Raw genomic sequence first — 24,037 nt, forward strand, 5'->3', positions numbered from 1 at the left:
GTATATGATCTACGCATTATAGTTAAGCCGTGCAAGTTAACTTGCTTGAAAAGGGGAATAATTATCTTTAAAATATAGAGAAAAGTCTTAATATTAATGGTATGGCTATATTATTAGATATATTTTTTCTGCTGTTTTTAATGAGATTTTAATTTCTCTCATATCAGAAATTATGTTAGCTTATAAATTAATGAAAAGTAATTGTTTGATTCAAGAAAGGGAAGCTCAACTTCCATTCCTAGGATCAAGAGCCTTTCACCGGCATCAAAGCCTTGAAGGGCTAGCCAGATAAAAGATGTAATAATATCAGTGTTGACCTCAATGAACTCACCGGGTGCTGGTCACCTGAAGTCCACTGAATTACACAGCTGATGGACGAGTATGTTTTATTCTTATATACACCAGGGTGTGTGGATACCTTTCATCTAGTACAGCTGTAAAAATCAAAATGGTGTGCGTAGGAGGAGGCAAGATTCTCATGTATCAGTAGTAGTATGAGTCTCACTGACTCACCACCACACAACGAAGGCAATCATCTCAGCTTCGTATTACACATCACCACTCTTACAATCTAATGAAAATTATTATATTCATTGGTAACCGCCAAACCTGTAAGGGTCATATAGCGCTTGGAGGATGGGACGTGATCAAGTATGATCCGAGGAAAGGAGAGGAAGCTTCAATTTCTTGGATCAAAGAACCCTTCGCAAGGTTGGTTAGTCTATTGCGATTACACGAGCGTCCTTAAGGCTGTATTTAACCAGTTCACCGCCAGTCAATATTTTAATATTAATATAAGGATTAAAGTAAACTCTCAGTGGGTATATACTGTCTCTAGTACAAAATTCGCTCCCCCATCCATATTCAACTGAAGAAGCCTGCTGAACAGGCGAAAAGTTTCGGCAGTAAAGGTGCCCAAGTGTTGAACATGTGTCTTATTCAACTTGATGGTATGTCACTATACAAGTATTTAGTTACTGACATACTTAACGACTCTACGGCTTTATAAAGGTCATTATTACATCCTCAAAAGCTCTAAACATGTGTGTTTCAGTAATAAAGTGATACTCTATTATTTTTATTAAATATAATGAAGCATTCGTATCGAAATCTTGAAGATAAAGGTACACAAATAATTACAAATAAATAATAAATATCTGCTATGACTAACAAATTTTCAACACGACCTAAAAACGTCAATAATATTACGAGAGTATTACATAGCCAGCACCCATATCAACCAAGTTCAGCCAGATATTATTATACAATTATCCTATATTTTTACTTTAACTCATATACAGCACCACACTATACATATTTTTCTTACACATCTAATATAACACAGCAAAGGACAGTATACAACAATAATTTACCCTGGCAAAACTGTGCTGTAGTTTACATGCAATTAGAGGAAAAATGAGAAGAAAATGATTGTTGATAATTCTGGCACCTGGTACTTCCAAATTTGTGTATTGAAATTCACATATCTTAACGTCACAAAATAATAAATATAACAGGTTAAAATGTTAAAAAATAACAATGTTTACAACACAAGAAAATTAAATTTTCATTGTGCCACCAGTGTAACTTAAGACAAGTAAAAAAAAACATTAAGAATCAAAATAACATTAACAATTAGAATAACAACATAACTAAGATGACGTAAAAATGTTTGACAGTAATATTAACAAAGACCTGGACAGACCTGGACTCAATATCATTGTCACATGACGTGAACATTCCAGCTAAACAGGTAACTATATATGGATATTCCAGATGAATAAGTCACTGACACGGACATTTATACTAGGGCCAAGTATTTTAAATGGTTATAAGATTCAGACAGGTGATAATAATTAAGTGGTTGATGCAGAAGAGTAAAGAAACACGACCCCCAACATGTTTGTAGTCAAAATTTATACTGTTATGCTTTGATAAAGCATTGCTCGCCTTATCCTTCTTTGAACACATTGCTGTATGACCCTAGTGAGTTTAGCGCTTCATTTTTATTATAATAATAACTTGAACACATTGAAGAAAACTACAGTCTTGGTGAACATCCATAGTCTGTACATAATAATATTTATAAACCTTAATGTCCCTCAAACTATATAAAATTCGAAGATATACATGTATGATCTCTTATTAACAATATTGTACTCGTGGATATATTCACGCCATTATATTATGGCAATTTACATTTTTTGTGAGTTTTTTTAATTTGGAGATTCTCAGTGTGGCAGACCAGGTACCTGGTTGGTAGCAACCATCTGTGTAGGACAGGCACCTGGTTGGTATCAGCCATGTGTAGGGCAGGCACCTGGTTGGTATCAGCCATGTGTAGGGCAGGCACCTGGTTGGTATCAACCATCTGTGTAGGGCAGGCACCTGGTTGGTATCAACCATCTGTGTAGGACAGGTACCTGGTTGGTATCAACCATGTGTAGGGCAGGCACCTGGTTGGTATCAACCATCTGTGTAGGGCAGGCACCTGGTTGGTATCAACCATCTGTGTAGGGCAGGCACCTGGTTGGTATCAACCATCTGTGTAGGACAGGTACCTGGTTGGTATCAGCCATGTGTAGGGCAGGCACCTGGTTGGTATCAGCCATGTGTAGGGCAGGCACCTGGTTGGTATCAGCCATGTGTAGGGCAGGCACCTGGTTGGTATCAGCCATGTGTAGGGCAGGCACCTGGTTGGTATCAACTATGTGTAGGGCAGGCACCTGGTCGGTATCAGCCATGTGTAGGGCAGGCACCTGGTTGGTATCAACTATGTGTAGGGCAGGCACCTGGTTGGTATCAACCATCTGTGTAGGGCAGGCACCTGGTTGGTATCAACCATGTGTAGGGCAGGCACCTGGTTGGTATCAACCATCTGTGTAGGGCAGGCACCTGGTTGATATCAACCATCTGTGTAGGGCAGGCACCTGGTTGGTATCAACCATGTGTAGGGCAGGCACCTGGTTGGTATCAACCGTGTAGGGCAGGCACCTGGTTGATATCAACCATCTGTGTAGGGCAGGAACCTGGTTGGTATCAACCATGTGTAGGGCAGGCACCTGGTTGGTATCAACCATGTGTAGGGCAGGCACCTGGTTGGTATCAACCATGTGTAGGGCAGGCACCTGGTTGGTGCCACCTACTGTTATACCATCCGGCTACTGTCAAAATTGGTAAACCAAACAAGTATCTGAAAATTAAACCACACACAAAAAAAAATTTGCTTCCATTTTGTGGTTTAGTTGTGACGTAACCAATGATTATGACTGAATCTAAAATATGTTGAGACACTTTCAAATGTCAAATATCATAATATAATTTGTCATAAAAACCTTCACATCCATAAAATAATGACTTTTTTAAAATATAATATTCCGGGTAATGAATTTCTAAGGAACAAGGAAAACAGAATGCCTCGAATAACATTGTGGATTATACACTGTCATGTTGAGAGCTCACTAACTACACTTAGTTCAACATGGAATATCAGCACCATGGTTAGTTAAGAGCGCATGTAGACTTGAATATAATGAAGTGATCATTAATGGCAACTTTAGACATCTTTGGATCTGCATAAGAATTACTGTTATGTGTTATCGCATTACCGAATTAAGTACAGTAGTTACTACTCTCGGACTTCATATTAAAAGGAAGGAAACAAAATTAGGTTAACTGTCATGGGTTTTATAACGAACACTATTTTCGCACTGTCATTTTAGTATAAGTAATATTGTGGGTATGCGTATCTGGACAACTAGAAATATTGAAGAATTCATGATTGGCTGGAAAAAAAACATTGATTTTAATTACTTATGTGTATACAAGCTACACCAAGACAAATTCATCACTAGCCTTCCATTACTACTGAACTTACCTATCCTCGTGTCCTCTTTGGGCACGTCCAGACCATCATCACAGTCCAGGCTGTGGCAGCCAATCACTGAGCTTCACACATCTCAGCCTGAATCCCAACCAATCACCGAGTTTGACAGTCAGGGCTGCCTGTCATCAGTCACTGAACTTCACACAGCACAGGCTGAGTGTCAGCCAATTAATGAACTTCGCAAAGTCCAGGCTGAGTGTCGCCAGTCACTGAGCTTTATACAACGCCAGTAAACACACCACAATCTTGTACCGTTCCAATTGTCATCCTGTACTAGATCTATAAGAGCATTAAAATCTCACGCAAATGATTATTAAAAACACAACTGGACATTATTTTCAACCGGATAATTATGGCTGCTGTTGGCATCACAAACAACCAGTGTCTTCAGCCTTCATTAAAGAGCACATATTGTTTTTCTTTCTCCACGGAACAGTCCATGATAAAGCAGAAGAGTATCACTCAAGTCCAGGAATGGCGTCTAGGGGGGAGGGTATGGAGGCAGCTTGGCTGTACTTGGGTTGACACACACAGCCAGACTCCACTAAGACATAGTCCTGACCGGTGAGGGTGACAGGTCCCAGAGGTATCACCAGGAACAAGTATGGCACATAAGTCTGCACACAAGTCCCTTGTACCACGTCGCACGTCTTGCTCCTGCAATATAAAGAACAGATATTAGTAAGGAGTTGTAGAAGTCAAATATTCACAGCCTCAAGGAGAAATTTAAGCATGAGAAAGACGCTTATGCGAGTATTAAACCATTAATTGGGGATACGTTTCGCTCACCAAGAGCTTCATTCCAGTAGACTGGACTGAAGAAACCCCTGGTGGGCGAAACGTATCATCAATAAATGTCTTAATTATTTATTTCTCGGAGGCTATGGATCCCCATATCTTCACCTAGAAGAGCACTCCATCTATGTACAGTTAATAATTAAAAAGTTAGCCTTTGTAACTCACTCGCAGACTTCGAATATCACTTGCTGGAGGAGGTCTGGGAACTTCTGTACTATTGTGACGGGCTGGCCTGAGGTGAGGCTAATCCCGTACATAGGCGCCGTAGTGTTGAACCTTGTCTGACACAGCCTGGCAGGGGGACCTGATGGACACGATGACTGAGCCGTAGACGACGATGACGACGATGAGACAGTCGTCGTAGTGGCCGACACTGATGATTTGACGGTAGCGGCCATCCTGACTATATTATCTGCCGCTGGTGATCCTGACATGCTCCGACCTGTGGCACAATGTTTACTCTGAGATCATTGTACTTGAAGTTTTATACACATTTCAGTTCACAGGCTTTAGTTATTATCCATCCTAGGCTCATCTCTATGCCCAGCCCTATGTATGGTCTCTTTGGACCACCCTCGCATTTTAAACAGTTTGCTTATGTCTACCAAGCCAATACCTCTGAACATCTAGTGTAAAAAGGCATAATACCATGACTGGAACAATACACAAATAACATAGGAGAAGAAACTTACGACGTTCTTTCAGTCTGAATTGGACCTCTAACTAGCCACACATTAACATACGAAGGTAAGGGAGGCAGGTAGTATTTATACGAGGAGGGAGGGGGGAGTCAGGAGCAAGATATTAGAAAAAATAGGAGGAAGTGGAGATGATAATGGAAGTGGTAGTGCAAGTAGTAGTTGTAGTAGTATTAGCAGTACTATCTCCACTTCCTTTTTTTTATTTTCCTACCTTCCCTTCTTCCGTCCCTGCCCTCTCGTATAAATACTGGTTCCCATACCTTCGTGTATTGTGTGACTAGTCAATGGTTCAAGTAGAACCGAAACGTCGTGATAAATTTCTCTCTCTTACGTGCGGGTTATTTGTGCATCTTGTGTTTGTGAGAGTAATGAAAGGATCATTAGCATGACTCTGCTGATGATGTGTGCTTTACCTGGTTATTTTGGATATGGAAGAGTGACTACACGGACGCAGAGATTCTCTTTCCCTGATATGGGTATATTGCACAATGCACACAACACACACTGACCCTCTGGTGTAGGCTGATTGCTGTTAGCGTCGTGGTACTTGGCTAGTAGTCTGGTCCTCGTAATTTGGGGATCGAGTGTATGCTGTAGTGTGCGACCTCTCCTCGAGTTCTTAGGGGGACCAAACTCTCCGTCGCTATACAGCCGATTCACAAGGGCGCTGTGGGCAAGAAAAATGGACTTACTAGCCACTGAATAGTGATAATACATATAACAGGGACTAGTCAAGTTAGTGACGGAATCAATACCGAAGCTGTTGATTTAAAGGTACGCGTGGAATAGTAATTCAAGATATTTGTACACAGGATACACCCAATGCAAGTGGATGTAATATTAAAATTAATATAATTTTAATTGTTTCTACATTTAATATTCTTATTCACAGTATTAATAACATTCTTGTTCTAATAAATTAGTGCTGCTTCTACTGCTGTAAGCAACAGCAGCAACGAATGGTGCATTAAGACCAAGAGAATATTTTGACAAACAGTATTCTGTGTTACTGATACAGTACAATGACTACGAAAGCACTATCACAGAAGTGGCAGTGACAATTAGTGTTTTAATAAATAGTAAAGGATTAACAGCCATCGTAGCATTTAAACTGTTGTAGCAGTAGTGGGAATAAGCAACAACGGTTATGAATAGCACCAATAACAAAAATCATTAAAAAATCAAAATAAAAATTACCAGTAAAGATAAGAAAATGACAGGAATGGAAGGAAAAGAAGTAATATGAAGAGTGCCAGAAGCTAAAGCATAGGAAGTACCATTTTAATCATGCAAGACAGATAATGATGAGGAAGACTTGGAGTACTAACTTGGGGTATGGGCTACCATCTGGACCCAGAGCCTCGGGGTCTGTAAGGGCATCTCCCCAGGTGTATCTGGATCCTCTCTCCAACCCACACTCACACGCGCCCACTCCCAGCACCACCACAACAAGCGATACCAACATCTCTGAAATTTTAAGATATTAAAATATTAGATCTCCAGCACCACATATTATATCCAGCTACATCGACATTAACAATATGCCAAGTTGGTAAGTAAGACACATAGGCAACAGTTAGGTACCTTTACACAAATAACTCGCTGTGACTTTGTAAATGGTCCAAGTCGGACCGAAACGTCGTCGTAAGCTCCTCTCTTCTATGTGCGGGTTATTTGTGTATCGTTCCAGTCACGGTATTGTGCCTTTTTTGTTATTTTAGGTACCTTTATTCCGAAACGTTTCGCCTACACAGTAGGCTTCTTCAGTCGAGTACAATGGTAGGCAGGAACAGTAGAGATGTGAAGACGATGTAATCAGTCCATCACCCTTGAAGTCGGAGATTTGAGGCTGTCAGTCCCTCAGCCTGGAGAAGAGTTCTGTTCCATTGTCTGAAACAATCTGAAGGAACAAGCGACAGTGTGGAGACTTATATACTGTCGGAAGGAGACGTGCAGGGTGGTAGAAGAGAGAATGTAGTCACTGAGAGGTCACGGACAGATTACATCGTCTTCACATCTCTACTGCTCCTGCCTACTTTTGTACTCTACTGAAGAAGCCTACTGTGTAGGCGAAACGTTTCGGATTAAAGATGCCTAACTACAATAAATGGTTATAAATGACCATAATTTTTAAAGAGGTGGACCGGTAAGCCAGCGGAAGGCCTCGGTCAGATGACCAAAAGCTCCAATGGCGGGTCATCATCTAAGACCCGCGTCAGGAAACACTTGTCCTGTTTCCTGACGAACATTACCTAACCTAGCCTAACCTAGATGCCTAACTGTTGCCTGTGGGTCTTACCAAACTGTCGGTATTATATACCATTTTGATATTCAACAATATGCCAAGCTGTTGAAGAGTGAACACTGAAATACATCAGACAGACTAAGATTTGGATGTGAAACTTACTTATTCTGAGTGTAGTGGACTGGGGATGTTGCTGGTCATTGGGTCAGTAATATAGATCATGATATTTGTGAACTATTATTATCATCAAAACTAAGCGCTTAACCCACAAGGGCCACACATCTATCTGTGAACTAGAAATACAGCTAAAGTCAAATGTTGGAGATTATGTTTATATATATATATATATATATATATATATATATATATATATATATATATATATATATATATATATATATATATATATATATACATACATACATACATACATACATACATACATACATACATACATACATACATACATGAACACCTACCTATGTGGATTTTCGTAACCCAAAACCTCATGTGCCTCAAAAACCATACACCACCTTCCCTTCCCACGAAAGCCCTCCTCCCACCACCACCACAAAGAACACTGTTTTCCTGGCCGTCAGCTGCAACGTTGATATAAGTATACCTTTCCCAGGCTTGGCTGCTCACACGCGCTGATCCCTCACCTGTTATTTTACCTTGTGGCTCCACATTACTTTCGCCCCGTGGGCCTTTTGCTTGTACAGCCGCCTCCGGCTGTCACTCACACGCCAGGTTTTCTGAAGCGCCGTTTACGGTGCGTTCTTCCTTGTTTTAAAATTTAATTGAATTGAATAGTGGTGTGGATATTACGTGAGGGAACACACAGAAGAATCTCTTCAGTTTGCTGAAGAGGGCTTCAATTGTAGACCGAAATATACACTACTTTTCTAATGTTTTATTTTCTCTAGGGTTCGTGTTAATGACCAGTGCTTATTATGCTGTTGTTTATATATCACACACAACATAAGAACATACAACATTAGAAAAAAGGAAGCATTGTAGTTGATCTGCTGGTATATACTAGGCAACCATAATTCACACCCAACCATACCCATTCGTGTATAAATAAAAAAAAAAAAGGCACAATACCGTGACTGGAACGATACACAAATAACCCGCACATAGAAGAGAGGAGCTTACGAGGACGTTTCGGTCCGACTTGGGCTATTTACTACTACTACTACTACTACCACTACCTCTTCCTGCCTATATATACCCGTCCTGCTCTACTGCTCGTTAGTGTGACTTTGTAAATGGTCCAAGTCGGACCGAAACGTCGTCGTAAGTTCCTCTCTTCTATGTGCGGGTTATTTGTGTACCATTCGTGTATCTGTGCAAAGCGCTCTTAAAAAGTCTCATATTAAAGACAATACGTTTGATACCTGATATTCACGAAGATACATCTGGCCCTCATACTCGAGAATATATATCTGGCCCTCATGCTCGAATATACGTCTGGCCCTCATATTCAAGAATATACATCTGGCCTTCATCCTCGAATATATATCTGGCCCTCATATTCAAGAATATATACCTGACCCTCAATCTCAAGAACGTTCACCTGGTCCTCATATTCTTCCGTGTCTATGCTTAAGCGCCTCTGACAAACTTACGCACATGCATAACACAATCGTCATTAAAAACACACATATACAAACTTCTAGGTAAAAATTCCCATAAGAATGCCACGATAAACTCTTCAGAAGAGCAGAATTTCGCTGCAGATAATGTCCATACTAAATCTCCAGCTACTCCAATAATATTAGCTACGGTAATATTAGACTAAAGCATATGTTTATGATTCTATATTCCTTGAATCTGACTTATCTATTCAAATGCTTATTTTTATGTACAAGATAAGTTTTATATAGGATGAATATATTACAATGTATAAACATTTTCTCTCAGTCCACACCAGGATTCGAACCTGCACATTCTACATTAAATTACTGAGGTAATGTTTGTAAATAATTTCCCCGGTCTGCGAATTGTTCAGCATTACAATGTCTATAAAATTATAATTACGTCTTTATGGGGGATTGTGTTCCAGCGTTTTCAAAAGGAATTTTTGAAGTACATTATAATGAATTTAAGACCAATTACTGCTGGTCTCCCAAGGATACTGAAAAAGGAAAAGTGTGATAAACGGTAGTGGACTCTTCTCCCTTGCGGCTGCTCTGGCAAAAACCAGATTAACAGGAGTTCGCTGCACCTAGCGACGTCACAGTCTACAGTTATATATGCTAAACTGGGCACCACAAGTTGGCTGTCAGGTCACCAGTACCAAAAGAGAGAGTTTGGTCGTTAATTATAATCACTAAAGGCGGCAATTAACAATTCTTCAATAAAAAATGGTTTAAATGTGGAATTACAGCTCACTGAAAAGTATTATATGTTTGATGGTCGACAACCGATTACTTAATGTAACATGCAATATAATCACAGTAAACAGGTGATTTCAGAATATGCAAAGCAACCACTGTGAAAGAATAGTGACTTCTCAATGTGAGAAGTCACGAAAGCGCTTGGAATTTCACTATTCTTTCACAGTGGTTGTTTTGCATAATTAATGTAACATAAATAAGAAAATGGATTTCAAAATAAAAATAGGTTACCATTATACTCTTATCTTCTTAAGTTCCTGGTTCCCATTAAAATCTTAATGTTCCTCTGATACAACTATCTCAATAACCTCTTATATCCTCTTATATCCAACACAAACAAAAGGAGAGAAAACTCTCAACCTCACAGGAGATTCATATCGGCTCTTCCTCTCATCTTTTCACTTCACTTGGACCAGTGTAAGAACCCTTGCCATAATTCTAATAAAATTACTATTATTACTGGTAGTAATAGATGGCAGATGGAAAGTTTATCACAGCATATATACCCAGTACGATACCGATCATGCAGAAAATTTGCTCTCACTGCTTCAACACGTAGCGTAGCCTACTAGTTCATTCCACTTGTTCTCAGTGTTTGCACTTTATAAATGAAAAAAAGATTTTAACGTCCCTGTGTGCAATATTCAAGTCACTAGTGCCATGGTCCTCAAACAACTAGATAGAATGAGGTCAAACAAGTCACCGGGCTCTGATGAACTATTTTCAAAGGGTTATAAAGGAATATATAAGGAGGAAGTTTGCAAACCATTAGCTAGTCTCTTCGACAGTTCGCTATAAACGCGAATCGTACTGGATAAATGGAAAATTTGATACCCATTTATATAGCGGGAGATAGGTCCTTAACCTCAGACTATAGACCTGTCACCCAAACCTCAACTGTCGGAAAGTTGATAGATTCATTAATTGCTGATGTAATTTGAAGCCACATCGATTTAATTTGATCAACGAATCTCGGTACGGTTTTACAAAGGGGCGTTCTTACCCTACAAACTCACTAACCTTTTCCACTAAGGTATTCGAGGCGGTAGACCGAGATAAAGAATGCCATATTGTGTATATGGACTTCAACAAGGCCTTTAATAAATTCTACACAGGAGACTAATTAAGAAAGTAGCGGCACATATAACAAAAGAAATTATCTCCTGGGTAGAGGCATAGCTGACCGATCAGCAACAGTTTGCCTTATTGGGGAGAAATCAGAATGGGGACCTGTTACGAGTAGTATGCCACAGGGGTTAGTGTTGGGACCCTCGTTCACAGTCTACATAAACGACATTGATGAGAAAGTAAGTTTGCCAATGTCACTAAAATAGGCCGTCAATTAATTTCTGATGTGGACACTTAGGAGGTTGACTTGAACAGGTTGTTCTTGTCGGAGAATTGGCAATTCAATGCAAACAAGCGCAAGGTTCACTCCTAGGAAAAGGAAATAATTATGTACCTACAAGTTAAACATTGTAGATCTTAGTCAAAGTGAATACGACTAAGCAAAGACAACAGTGCGTAATTGTTCACAATAAAGCTAACAGAATTCTTGTATTCCTATCAAGAAATATAATAAAAGTCCTAGGGTCAGCCCTCATTTAGAATACACTGCTCAGTTGTAGTCTCCATATTATACTATGGTGTACACAGATGTGTTTGAAAATATACAGAGAAAGATGACGAAGTTGATCTTGTGTATTACAGACCTTTCCTACGAAAATAGGCTGAAGGCATTGACTAAAATTTACTAGTGGAAAACAGGGATAAATAATGTGGATATAAAAGTGTTAAAAAATCTAATCTAGTCAGGAATGACACCTTTTAATCTCACCAGGTAGTTTGTATCTTAGTTCTATGACTGGTTTAGTGACACACTTCTCAACATTCTAGAATCTAGAGCTTGTGTGTTTGGCTACGTGCGGACGACATACCGGTGTTCTATTTTCAACGAATGGACTGACATACCTGGTGTACAGCGTATTAAATTATTTTCTGAAGGTGAATCCAGTATCTCACACTCCCTCTACACCCTCACTCTCCACTATCCTCTTCGGAAATATGCGAGACGCTCGCATATGATGTGACACGTTCCTTGAAGACAGTGCTTACATCTACCAGTCGTGTATATGTCCTCGATGAAGTGTACCTAAAGAGAGGCATTGTATATGTATTCTCGGGTCCTCTTGTATAAAACATTATTCCATGACTTTATCCCTTCTACCATGCCATCAAGCTACATCAGTGTATTTGTAGAAAGAAAAAACAAAATCCTTATATAGACCAGTTTTCTCAGATGTTGCATGCATAGAACCATACCACAGTCGACTTCATACTTCTTATTCCTAATACCGGCACCACTGTCATGAACGACTGAATGACCCATGCTGGTTTACTGTTTTTTGTGAAAATAATAATAATATAATACGCTTCTTCACAATCATAACCGATCAAATGACATAACACAATGCAAACACCTCATATAATCTTTCAAACTCACCTCGTGATACAATTTCACCACAGAGCACACTTGTCTGGGGTCCCACTCTCTCTCCCTCATCCCATAGTTGATGTAAGAGCAGCATTAGTACACATCCAATACTGTCATCTCTGAGTGAAAGCCAGAGAGAGTAATGGAAGGTACCCGGATGATTACCGAAAGACAATTAGAGGCAATCCCCATATTACTAGGATCGTCAGTCTGTATATCACCTATACCTATTTCTGTTTGAGCCATAAGATATAGAAGTCATTTAGCTCGACACCTTGACTACAATGATTTTATTTTGCATGTTGCATTCTGGCCACAAAATAGAGCGAAACACCAACGTCAAAGACCTGGGAGTGATCATGTCGGAGGATCTCACCTTCAAGGACCATAACATTGTATCAATCGTATCTGCTAGAAAAATGACAGGATGGATAATGAGAACCTTCATAACTAGGGAGGCCAAGCCCATGATGACACTCTTCAGGTCACTTGTTCTATCTAGGCTGGAATATTGCTGCACACTAACAGCACCTTTCAAGGCAGGTGAAATTGCTGACCTAGAAAATGTACAGAGAACCTTCACGGCGCGCATAACGGAGATAAAACACCTCAATTACTGGGAGCGCTTGAGGTTCCTAAAACTGTATTCCCTGGAACGCAGGCGGGAGAGATACATGATTATATACACCTGGAAAATCCTAGAGGGACTAGTACCGAACTTGCACACGAAAATCACTCACTACGAAAGCAAAAGACTTGGCAGACGATGCAACATCCCACCAATGAAAAGCAGGGGTGTCACTAGCACGTTAAGAGACCATACAATAAGTGTCAGGGGCCCGAGACTGTTCAACTGCCTCCCAGCATACATAAGGGGGATTACCAACAGACCCCTGGCAGTCTTCAAGCTGGCACTGGACAAGCACCTAAAGTCGGTTCCTGACCAGCCGGGCTGTGGCTCGTACGTTGGTTTGCGTGCAGCCAGCAGCAACAGCCTGGTTGATCAGGCTCTGATCCACCAGGAGGCCTGGTCACAGACCGGGCCGCGGGGGCGTTGACCCCCGGAACTCTCTCCAGGTAAACTCCAGGTATGACAGTAAAGTAGGAAGCAAGATAGCAGAGCGAGACAGGATAGACATGGCCGGCCTGCTAGGCTGTGTTCCGATTGATTACAAACTTCTCTAGTATCGGAACCAATAATTATAAGTGTAGATGGTTACACATTAGGAAGGTGCTAGGCAGTATATATAGTGAGCTATATATATACACTGGAACCTGCTAGGCAACATAGTGAGCAATACACTGGAACCTGCTAGGCAACATAGTGAGCTACATACTGGGAAGGTGCTAGGCAGTGTAACATTTAATTAAGGACTTACACAGTGGGAATGTGCTAGGCAGTGTACATTTAAGGACTTACACAGTGGGAATGTGCTAGGCAGTGTACATTTAAGGACTTACACAGTGGGAATGTGATAGGCAGTGTACATTTAAGGACTTTCACAGTGAGAATGTGCTAGGCAGTGTACATTTAAGGACTTACACAGTGGGAATGTGCTAGGCCGTGTACATTTAAGGACTTACACAGTGGGAATGTGCTAGGCAGTGTACATTTAAGGACTTACACAGTGGGAATGTGCTAGGCAGTGTACATTTAAGGACTTACACAGTGGAAATGTGATAGGCAGTGTACATTTAAGGACTTACACAGTGAGAATGTGCTAGGCAGTGTACATTTAAGGATTTACACAGTGAGAATGTGCTAGGCAGTGTACATTTAAGGACTTACACAGTGGGAATGTGCTAGGCAGTGTACATTTAAGGACTTACACAGTGGGAATGTGCTAGGCAGTGTACATTTAAGGACTTACACAGTGGGAATGTGCTAGGCAGTGTACATTTAAGGATTTACACAGTGAGAATGTGCTAGGCAGTGTACATTTAAGGACTTACACAGTGGAAATGTGATAGGCAGTGTACATTTAAGGACTTACACAGTGAGAATGTGCTAGGCAGTGTACATTTAAGGACTTACACAGTGGGAATGTGCTAGGCAGTGTACATTTAAGGACTTACACAGTGGGAATGTGCTAGGCAGTGTACATTTAAGGACTTACACAGTGGGAATGTGCTAGGCAGTGTACATTTAAGGATTTACACAGTGAGAATGTGCTAGGCAGTGTACATTTAAGGACTTACACAGTGGGAATGTGCTAGGCAGTGTACATTTAAGGACTTACACAGTGGGAATGTGCTAGGCAGTGTACATTTAAGGATTTACACAGTGATAATGTGCTAGGCAGTGTACATTTAAGGACTTACACCGTGGAAATGTGATAGGCAGTGTACATTTAAGGACTTACACAGTGAGAATGTGTTAGGCAGTGTACATTTAAGGACTTACACAGTGGAAATGTGATAGGCAGTGCACATTTAAGGACTTACACAGTGAGAATGTGCTAGGCAGTGTACATTTAAGGACTTACACAGTGGGAATGTGCTAGGCAGTGTACATTTAAGGACTTACACAGTGGGAATGTGCTAGGCAGTGTACATTTAAGGACTTACACAGTGGGAATGTGATAGGCAGTGTACATTTAAGGACTTACACAGTGGGAATGTGCTAGGCAGTGTACATTTAAGGACTTACACAGTGGGAATGTGCAAGGCAGTGTACATTTAAGGACTTACACAGTGGGAATGTGCTAGGCAGTGTACATTTAAGGACTTACACAGTGGGAATGTGCAAGGCAATATAGGTATTCTGGTTAAGTTTTTAATGTAATCCCTCTCTAAAGTTGGGAAACTCCAGTATTATTTTGTTTGATTAAAAAACAAATTACACCGCGGCTCACATAATTGCTGAACCATTAGTGGAATATTTGATGACATCCTCATTGTCTTTGATGTCTTTCACCTCAAGTTGGTAGATTTCATTATCTTACGTATATAACATATCCTTTTGACGGCGGTATTTTATTCGCTAGGAAACGGGACAAGTGTTTCCTGGCATGGGTCTTAGTCAAATGATGATCGGCTGATTGTAGCTCTTGGACAATGACCGAGACCTTTCCCTGGTTTATCTTTCCACCCCGCAAACATAATCAAGATTTTATTATGTAACCCAGTTTATGACCCTCCAATTCTCATACAGAATAGGGCAGCAGCACGTTGCCATTAACTAATATTGTCCGAAAACTTCAATGCGACTTTAACAAATGTATAGAATATAATAACTAATTAGAACTGCAACCAGATATAAACATGTAAATAGTTCATTACCTCTGTAAGTTGTTTAGCTATCAGAACTTTGCGGCCCAGTCCCTAGACCCATTATGTGCCTCTAACTTTTTGACTACCATCCACAGGATGGATATAGGGTGCATAATAAACACATTAAACTAACCTAACTGTAACAACACCTCAGACAATGCCGGGTAAGAGGAGCGTCGCCCGGAGGTTGTAGCAGCCTACGGGTGTGTGCTATATGTTCCTGACCTACAGTATCTACCTGCTTCGCTGACTGTAACTAACAAACGCCTGCGTTCTATTCTACATACAATCATTTTCGGCTCATTTGCTCCACTGAGATACCCTTTGATCCTGCATCACTCCCTGCCCTGCAGCGCTGTGATCCTAGTGGGTTTAGAGCTTCTTTTTATTATAATAATAATGCTACGTTGGTTAGTTTCATATGTTTATTATGCACCCCAGACCCATCCTGTGGGCGGTAGTCTAAAGATTACAGAGGTACATAGTGAGTCCAGGGACTGGGCCCCAAAGTTGATAGCTGAACAAGGAACAAAGGTAATGAACTCACAAGTTACAAAGGTAATGAATCATGCAAGTAAGTAAATTTACTTACTTACGTTTATACATGGCTACAATCATGAACAAATTATAGAGTAATGAGCAATTCACACGTCCACACCCGGTCACAACTTCGAGTTATTGGTGCAAATTTTAATTGTTGGGTTACATACACACACGCTTAGCCCACTCTCTTTGAAGAATGTCAGCATTTTTCTGTTAGTTTGGCATGGAGTAAGATCCTGCTGGAAAATGCCTTCTCTATCAGGAAAGTCTCTATCCACAATGGGAAGCAAACGAATTGACAAGATTGCTTTGTATTTGTTACTGTTCATTACTTTCCTCAACAATACCAAGCCATCCAGGGTAGGGAATGAGCTGGATGCATTCGCGCAATTTCTTTTTTAGCTCCTTATAAACAATACTAATAAGAGTTACTAGCAAAACAAAAAATATCGTAAGCTGTAAGGAATAGTGAGCTATAAACAAAATATACTTACTAACCTTCCGAATTAAAAAACAAACAGCAAACAAGGTTATCGTAAACTTAAAGCAGAAATATATTCTTCAAATAGATAATTTAATGTATTAGACATATGTGCAACATATAGGTATCTTTATTTAAAGACTTTCAGCAACTAGTAGCTTTTTAGATTCAATACAGAGATAATAAACCGAAGACAGTAGATGAAGGAATCAGTCTCTCAGCCTGGAAGCAAATGTTCAGTACCTTAGTCTTGATGAAACTGAAAATACTGTCTTCGTATTAAAATAAAAGTCACTAGTTGGCGAAACGTCTTCAAAAATACTCAAGTGTTGCACAGTGTCTAATTCATCAACTTTTTTGTATACCGAGTTACGGTCAAGGAACTCAGCATACATCATACAGAACTGATCCTATGAAATATGATTTCATTGTATACCATTAATGTAAGAAGGTAGACAAATTACTCATGCGAGTACCTAGCCAATGAAGATGTTTTCCTTCTCAGGGTTGCTTCTTTACACATCTTTAAGATAAGATTTATTCAGGTTTTTAACCCGGGTGAGATAGCTACCCAGGGTAACCCAAGAAAATCAGTGCGTCCTCGAGAACTCAGTCTCATTTCCATTGGGGTCCTCCAATCTTGTCCTCCAGGATGCAAACCACAACAGCCGGCTAACATCCAGGTACCTGCTTAACGTTAGGTGAACAGGGACAGCAGGTGTAAGGAAACATGTCCAACGTTTCCACCCGGCCGGGGATTGAACCACGGACACTCAGTATGTGTGTCGAGTGCAAAACGTCGGGTTCAATTCCCAGGCAGGGCGAAAAGAACACCTACTGGTCCTTATCACCTGGGTATTTGTAAACTGTCCAACTGTGTAAGGGAAAAAAATGGGCTTTATTTTGGCAGTGCCGAGATTTTCTAAGAAAAAAAAAACTAGCTCTTATCTTTCCATATATAAGAAGTAAAAACACCAAACTGATCCAGACTCTTCTCTTTTTATCAACAAGCAAGAGTTTTGAGCAGCAAGACTGTTGGTAGGTCGTCAACAAGAGTGGGTGAGCGACCCATCAGGCTCACTCAGCCCAGCAATATTTACATTCCTGCCAGACTAGAACACTCCTGCCGGCACAAAATATTTTCACGTATCCCCAGTGTAAACACTGAGATGGTTCACAACCACAATGTTTTCACTGGTGTATGCAAGCAGCGTGGAGTGATGCCAGTCACATACCTAAAGCAATATTTAGACGATCCTCAGGTCGTATTTCCACAACGAATAGGCCAGGATGATTCTCCATGTATTCCGCAAGAATCCAAAGCCAGGCCAACGGTAAGGCCCAAAATATTAGTTAATTTTCAGATTAAAGCACATGCAAATCAAGGGGAATTGATTTTTTAAGCAGGACCGTTGACTGCGGAGAGGTCATTGACTGAAGACACAGCCAGCACCCCAACTCGGCCGTGACGGGGATTCCCAGGAAGATGGGAAGACCTGGCCGTGACCGCTGCCCCCATGACCCTCCTATCAGAACTATACAATAGGGTAATTATTTTGACCACTTTCTCCAGAGACTATTTTTTTTATCATAATCTAATGTACTACTTTGTATGGCTACCTCAGTATATATAACATAATAAAAGGACAAAAAATAACAATGTTTACCTAATAATCACACACGAAGAATTTCCTGTCATACCCCGTCAAACAGGATGGGTTTCTTATCATTCCATCACGCAGACTGGGTTTTATACATAATTAAATTGTCAGCCTGAGCTAGGAGACTTCAGTAAGACGACGAGTAAGTAAGTTTATTCAGGTATACACAAATACAGTTACATAGAATTATCATACATAGCAGCATATGTGTAGAGAACCTGGGATAACCCAAAAAAGTCAGACGGGGATATCACCAAGTATTTCATTTTGGGATTAGTAGTTGCGGTAGTTTTACAAGTTACGAAAAAAGCTTTATTTTTTTCCATTAATGATAGTTACTTTTATATAGGGATTACCATTTTGAATATCACAGATTCACCTGTAATAACGAGGGAGTAATACAAAAAAATCATACAAATACATTAAACAATAGGAATCACAACATTCTTAGTAAATTACAAATTTATAATCGTTCATTAATGAAATTACCTTAACAAAGAACAGAGATTACAATAATCTTTTAAGAAATCACATCAATAGTCTTTCGCTGTTACATATTAATAAGTTATAATTTTAGCTTTTTACCCATGATATATATATATATATATATATATATATACATATATATATATATATATATATATATATATATATATATATATATATATGTTCCTATGTTCCTATGTCCTATTTTACTGTGAGTAGTAAAACCATTGCCAAATTAATTTATTTATCCCTCACTTCACATGTTTCGGTATCTAACCAATAAATACAGTGCGAAGATACTTTGATAACGTCTTAGGTCTAAATATCTTATTAAATACTAAATAATAATCTAATTAAAGTTCTAATGATTTGAGTAGATATGTCTACATCAGATACTAAATCCGATGCTAATATTTATTCGAGAAAATATGTGGAAATATATCTGTATCAAAGCAAAATTTCCGTTAGAAGAGTAAACGTTCCAAGACGAGGAGTACAGTACATCATGTCGCGAGTAGTTGTTAATATGAAGTAAAATATTTCACTTGAGGGAGTGAGGGCGTAGATAATGTTCTCTGGAGTATACGACCGCGACGCCCCTCAAACATGATAACTGTTACCGCACGCCCACGCTCACACGCCCACTAATGGGCCTAGCAAGACAACTATAACATATAGATGACATTAAGGGAAGATTCCCAATCATAAGCAACCTGGATATCATGGCCAGAAAACACTGAACTGTGAATCATATCATGGGATCAGCTAGCCAATCAACCTCGGATAATATCATGATCACAGTTGTCACGAGCAACTATAGATATCATGACTAATCAATTGTTGTGGTAGGAAAAGATGAGTGAAGTTGATTATCTTGTGATGAACACATCCTACGCGTGTTTAAAACGTTACTTATTATATTATTCATAACTAAGCGTATTTTGTTGGCAACAGAATACTACTACATTTTTATATTAATTTTCTCTCTTTAGTTTTAGGTAAGAGCTCAGAACTTTTATAATAAATTTTATAATAAATTTATAAATTTTAATTGATATTTAGTCACACTTAAGATTTTTTTTTTTATTTATTTTTTTTTTTGCTCTACGTTTAGTTTATAATAGAATCAGACGGAAAAATGCCGGTTAAAATTATTGATAATCGGATTTGATTCAAGGAAGGAGAGAGTAGCAGCACTGTATGAGAGGAGTCCATCACCAGCACTGTGCTGGAAAAGAGTCCATCACTAGCACTGTGCTGGAAAAGAGTCCATCACCAGCACTGTGCTGGAAAAGAGTCCATCACCAGCACTGTGCTGGAGGAAGAGTCCATCTCCATCACTGTGCTGGAGGAAGAGTCCATCACCAGCACTGTGCTGGAGGAAGAGTCCATCACCAGCACTGTGCTTGAGGAAGAGTCTATCACCAGCACTGTGCTTGAGGAAGAGTCTATCACCAGCACTGTGCTTGAGGAAGAGTCTATCACCAGCACTGTGCTTGAGGAAGAGTCCATCACCAGCACTGTGCTGGAGGAAGAGTCCATCACCAGCACTGTGCTTGAGGAAGAGTCTATCACCAGCACTGTGCTTGAGGAAGTCTATCACCAGCACTGTGCTTGAGGAAGAGTCTATCACCAGCACTGTGTGGGAGGAAGAGTCCATCACCAGCACTGTGCTTGAGGAAGAGTCTATCACCAGCACTGTGCTTGAGGAAGAGTCTATCACCAGCACTGTGCTGGAGGAAGAGTCCATCACCAGCACTGTGCTTGAGGAAGAGTCTATCACCAGCACTGTGCTTGAGGAAGAGTCCATCACCAGCACTGTGCTGGAGGAAGAGTCCATCTCCATCACTGTGCTGGAGGAAGAGTCCATCACCAGCACTGTGCTGGAGGAAGAGTCCATCACCAGCACTGTGTGGGAGGAAGAGTCCATCACCAGCACTGTGCTTGAGGAAGAGTCCATTACCAGCACTGTGTGGGAGGAAGAGTCCATCACCAGCACTGTGAGAGGAAGAGTCCATCACCAGCACTGTGCTGGAGGAAGAGCCCATCACCAGCACTGTGCTGGAGGAAGAGCCCATCACCAGTACTGTGCTGGAGGAAGAGCCCATCACCAGTACTGTGCTGGAGGAAGAGTCCATCACCAGCACTGTGCTGGAGGAAGAGTCCATCACCAGCACTGTGCTGGAGGAAGAGTCCATCACCAGCACTGTGCTGGAGGAAGAGCCCATCACCAGCACTGTGCTGGAGGAAGAGTCCATCACCAGCACTGTGCTGGAGGAAGAGTCCATCACCAGCACTGTGCTGGAGGAAGAGTCCATCACCAGCACTGTGCTGGAGGAAGAGTCCATCACCAGCACTGTGCTGGAGGAAGAGTCCATCACCAGCACTGTGCTGGAGGAAGAGTCCATCACCAGCACTGTGCTGGAGGAAGAGCCCATCACCAGCACTGTGTGGGAGGAAGAGTCCATCACCAGCACTGTGCTGGAGGAAGAGTCCATCACCAGCACTGTGTGAGAGGAAGAGTCCATCACCAGCACTGTGCTGGAGGAAGAGTCCATCACCAGCACTGTGTGAGAGGAAGAGTCCATCACCAGCACTGTGTGGGAGGAAGAGTCCATCACCAGCACTGTGTGGGAGGAAGAGTCCATCACCAGCACTGTGTGAGAGGAAGAGTCCATCACCAGCACTGTGTGGGAGGAAGAGTCCATCAGCAGCACTGTGCTGGAGGAAGAGTCCATCACCAGCACTGTGTGAGAGGAAGAGTCCATCAACAGCACTGTGTGGGAGGAAGAGTCCATCACCAGCACTGTGCTGGAGGAAGAGTCCATCACCAGCACTGTGCTGGAGGAAGAGTCCATCACCAGCACTGTGCTGGAGGAAGAGTCCATCACCAGCACTGTGTGGGAGGAAGAGTCCATCACCAGCACTGTGCTGGAGGAAGAGTCCATCACCAGCACTGTGCTGGAGGAAGAGTCCATCACCAGCACTGTGTGGGAGGAAGAGTCCATCACCAGCACTGTGCTGGAGGAAGAGTCCATCACCAGCACTGTGCTGGAGGAAGAGTCCATCACCAGCACTGTGTGAGAGGAAGAGTCCATCACCAGCACTGTGTGAGAGGAAGAGTCCATCACCAGCACTGTGCTGGAGGAAGATTCCATCACCAGCACTGTGTGAGAGGAAGAGTCCATCACCAGCACTGTGTGGGAGGAAGAGTCCATCACCAGCACTGTGTGGGAGGAAGAGTCCATCACCAGCACTGTGTGGGAGGAAGAGTCCATCACCAGCACTGTGCTGGAGGAAGAGTCCATCACCAGCACTGTGTGAGAGGAAGAGTCCATCACCAGCACTGTGTGAGAGGAAGAGTCCATCACCAGCACTGTGTGGGAGGAAGAGTCCATCACCAGCACTGTGCTGGAGGAAGAGTCCATCACCAGCACTGTGTGGGAGGAAGAGTCCATCACCAGCACTGTGCTGGAGGAAGAGTCCATCACCAGCACTGTGTGAGAGGAAGAGTCCATCACCAGCACTGTGTGGGAGGAAGAGTCCATCACCAGCACTGTGTGAGAGGAAGAGTCCATCACCAGCACTGTGTGGGAGGAAGAGTCCATCACCAGCACTGTGTGGGAGGAAGAGTCCATCACCAGCACTGTGTGAGAGGAAGAGTCCATCACCAGCACTGTGTGGGAGGAAGAGTCCATCACCAGCACTGTGTGGGAGGAAGAGTCCATCACCAGCACTGTGTGGGAGGAAGAGTCCATCACCAGCACTGTGCTGGAGGAAGAGTCCATCACCAGCACTGTGTGAGAGGAAGAGTCCATCACCAGCACTGTGTGGGAGGAAGAGTCCATCACCAGCACTGTGCTGGAGGAAGAGTCCATCACCAGCACTCTGTGGGAGGAAGAGTCCATCACCAGCACTGTGTGGGAGGAAGAGTCCATCACCAGCACTGTGCTGGAGGAAGAGTCCATCACCAGCACTGTGTGAGAGGAAGAGTCCATCACCAGCACTGTGTGAGAGGAAGAGTCCATCACCAGCACTGTGTGGGAGGAAGAGTCCATCACCAGCACTGTGCTGGAGGAAGAGTCCATCACCAGCACTGTGTGGGAGGAAGAGTCCATCACCAGCACTGTGCTGGAGGAAGAGTCCATCACCAGCACTGTGTGAGAGGAAGAGTCCATCACCAGCACTGTGTGGGAGGAAGAGTCCATCACCAGCACTGTGTGAGAGGAAGAGTCCATCACCAGCACTGTGTGGGAGGAAGAGTCCATCACCAGCACTGTGTGGGAGGAAGAGTCCATCACCAGCACTGTGTGAGAGGAAGAGTCCATCACCAGCACTGTGTGGGAGGAAGAGTCCATCACCAGCACTGTGTGGGAGGAAGAGTCCATCACCAGCACTGTGTGGGAGGAAGAGTCCATCACCAGCACTGTGCTGGAGGAAGAGTCCATCACCAGCACTGTGTGAGAGGAAGAGTCTATCACCAGCACTGTGCTGGAGGAAGAGTCCATCACCAGCACTGTGTGAGAGGAAGAGTCCATCACCAGCACTGTGCTGGAGGAAGAGTCCATCACCAGCACTGTGCTTGAGGAAGAGTCCATCACCAGCACTGTGCTGGAGGAAGAGTCCATCACCAGCACTGTGCTGGAGGAAGAGTCCATCACCAGCACTGTGCTGGAGGAAGAGTCCATCACCAGCACTGTGCTGGAGGAAGAGTCCATCACCAGCACTGTGCTTGAGGAAGAGTCCATCACCAGAACTGTGTGGGAGGAAGAGTCCATCACCAGCACTGTGCTGGAGGAAGAGTCCATCACCAGCACTGTGTGAGAGGAAGAGTCCATCACCAGCACTGTGTGAGAGGAAGAGTCCATCACCAGAACTGTGCTGGAGGAAGAGTCTATCACCAGCACTGTGCTGGAGGAAGAGTCCATCACCAGCACTGTGCTGGAGGAAGAGTCCATCACCAGCACTGTGTGAGAGGAAGAGTCCATCACCAGCACTGTGTGGGAGGAAGAGTCCATCACCAGCACTGTGTGAGAGGAAGAGTCCATCACCAGCACTGTGTGGGAG

The 24,037-nt window shown here is 42.1% G+C and overlaps 1 protein-coding gene across 4 annotated transcripts in view; it reads right to left on the reverse strand.

The window, feature by feature from the left end:
• Positions 1-1,065: 1,065 nt before the first annotated feature.
• The window catches only part of LOC128695407 (uncharacterized), a 44,024-nt gene continuing 21,052 nt past the window's right edge, over positions 1,066-24,037 (reverse strand). The window contains exons 2-6 of one of the 4 annotated variants that reach the window (XR_011393368.1): positions 6,714-6,852; positions 5,895-6,052; positions 4,850-5,126; positions 2,354-4,543; positions 1,066-2,252 (exon numbers count right to left, since the gene is read on the reverse strand). Coding sequence is in view for 3 of the 4 variants with exons in the window: in XM_070095584.1 (XP_069951685.1) it covers positions 4,345-4,543; positions 4,850-5,126; positions 5,895-6,052; positions 6,714-6,850 (771 nt within the window). In the remaining variant the exon portion in view is untranslated. Of the gene's footprint in view, positions 4,544-4,849; positions 5,127-5,894; positions 6,053-6,713; positions 6,853-7,792; positions 7,924-12,003; positions 12,185-24,037 lie in introns of all 4 variants that reach the window. The other 3 variants (XM_070095584.1, XM_070095583.1, XM_070095582.1) reach the window with 3 other exon arrangements.

This window comes from Cherax quadricarinatus, chromosome 50, assembly GCF_038502225.1.
Source record: "Cherax quadricarinatus isolate ZL_2023a chromosome 50, ASM3850222v1, whole genome shotgun sequence".
NCBI lineage: Eukaryota > Metazoa > Arthropoda > Malacostraca > Decapoda > Parastacidae > Cherax > Cherax quadricarinatus.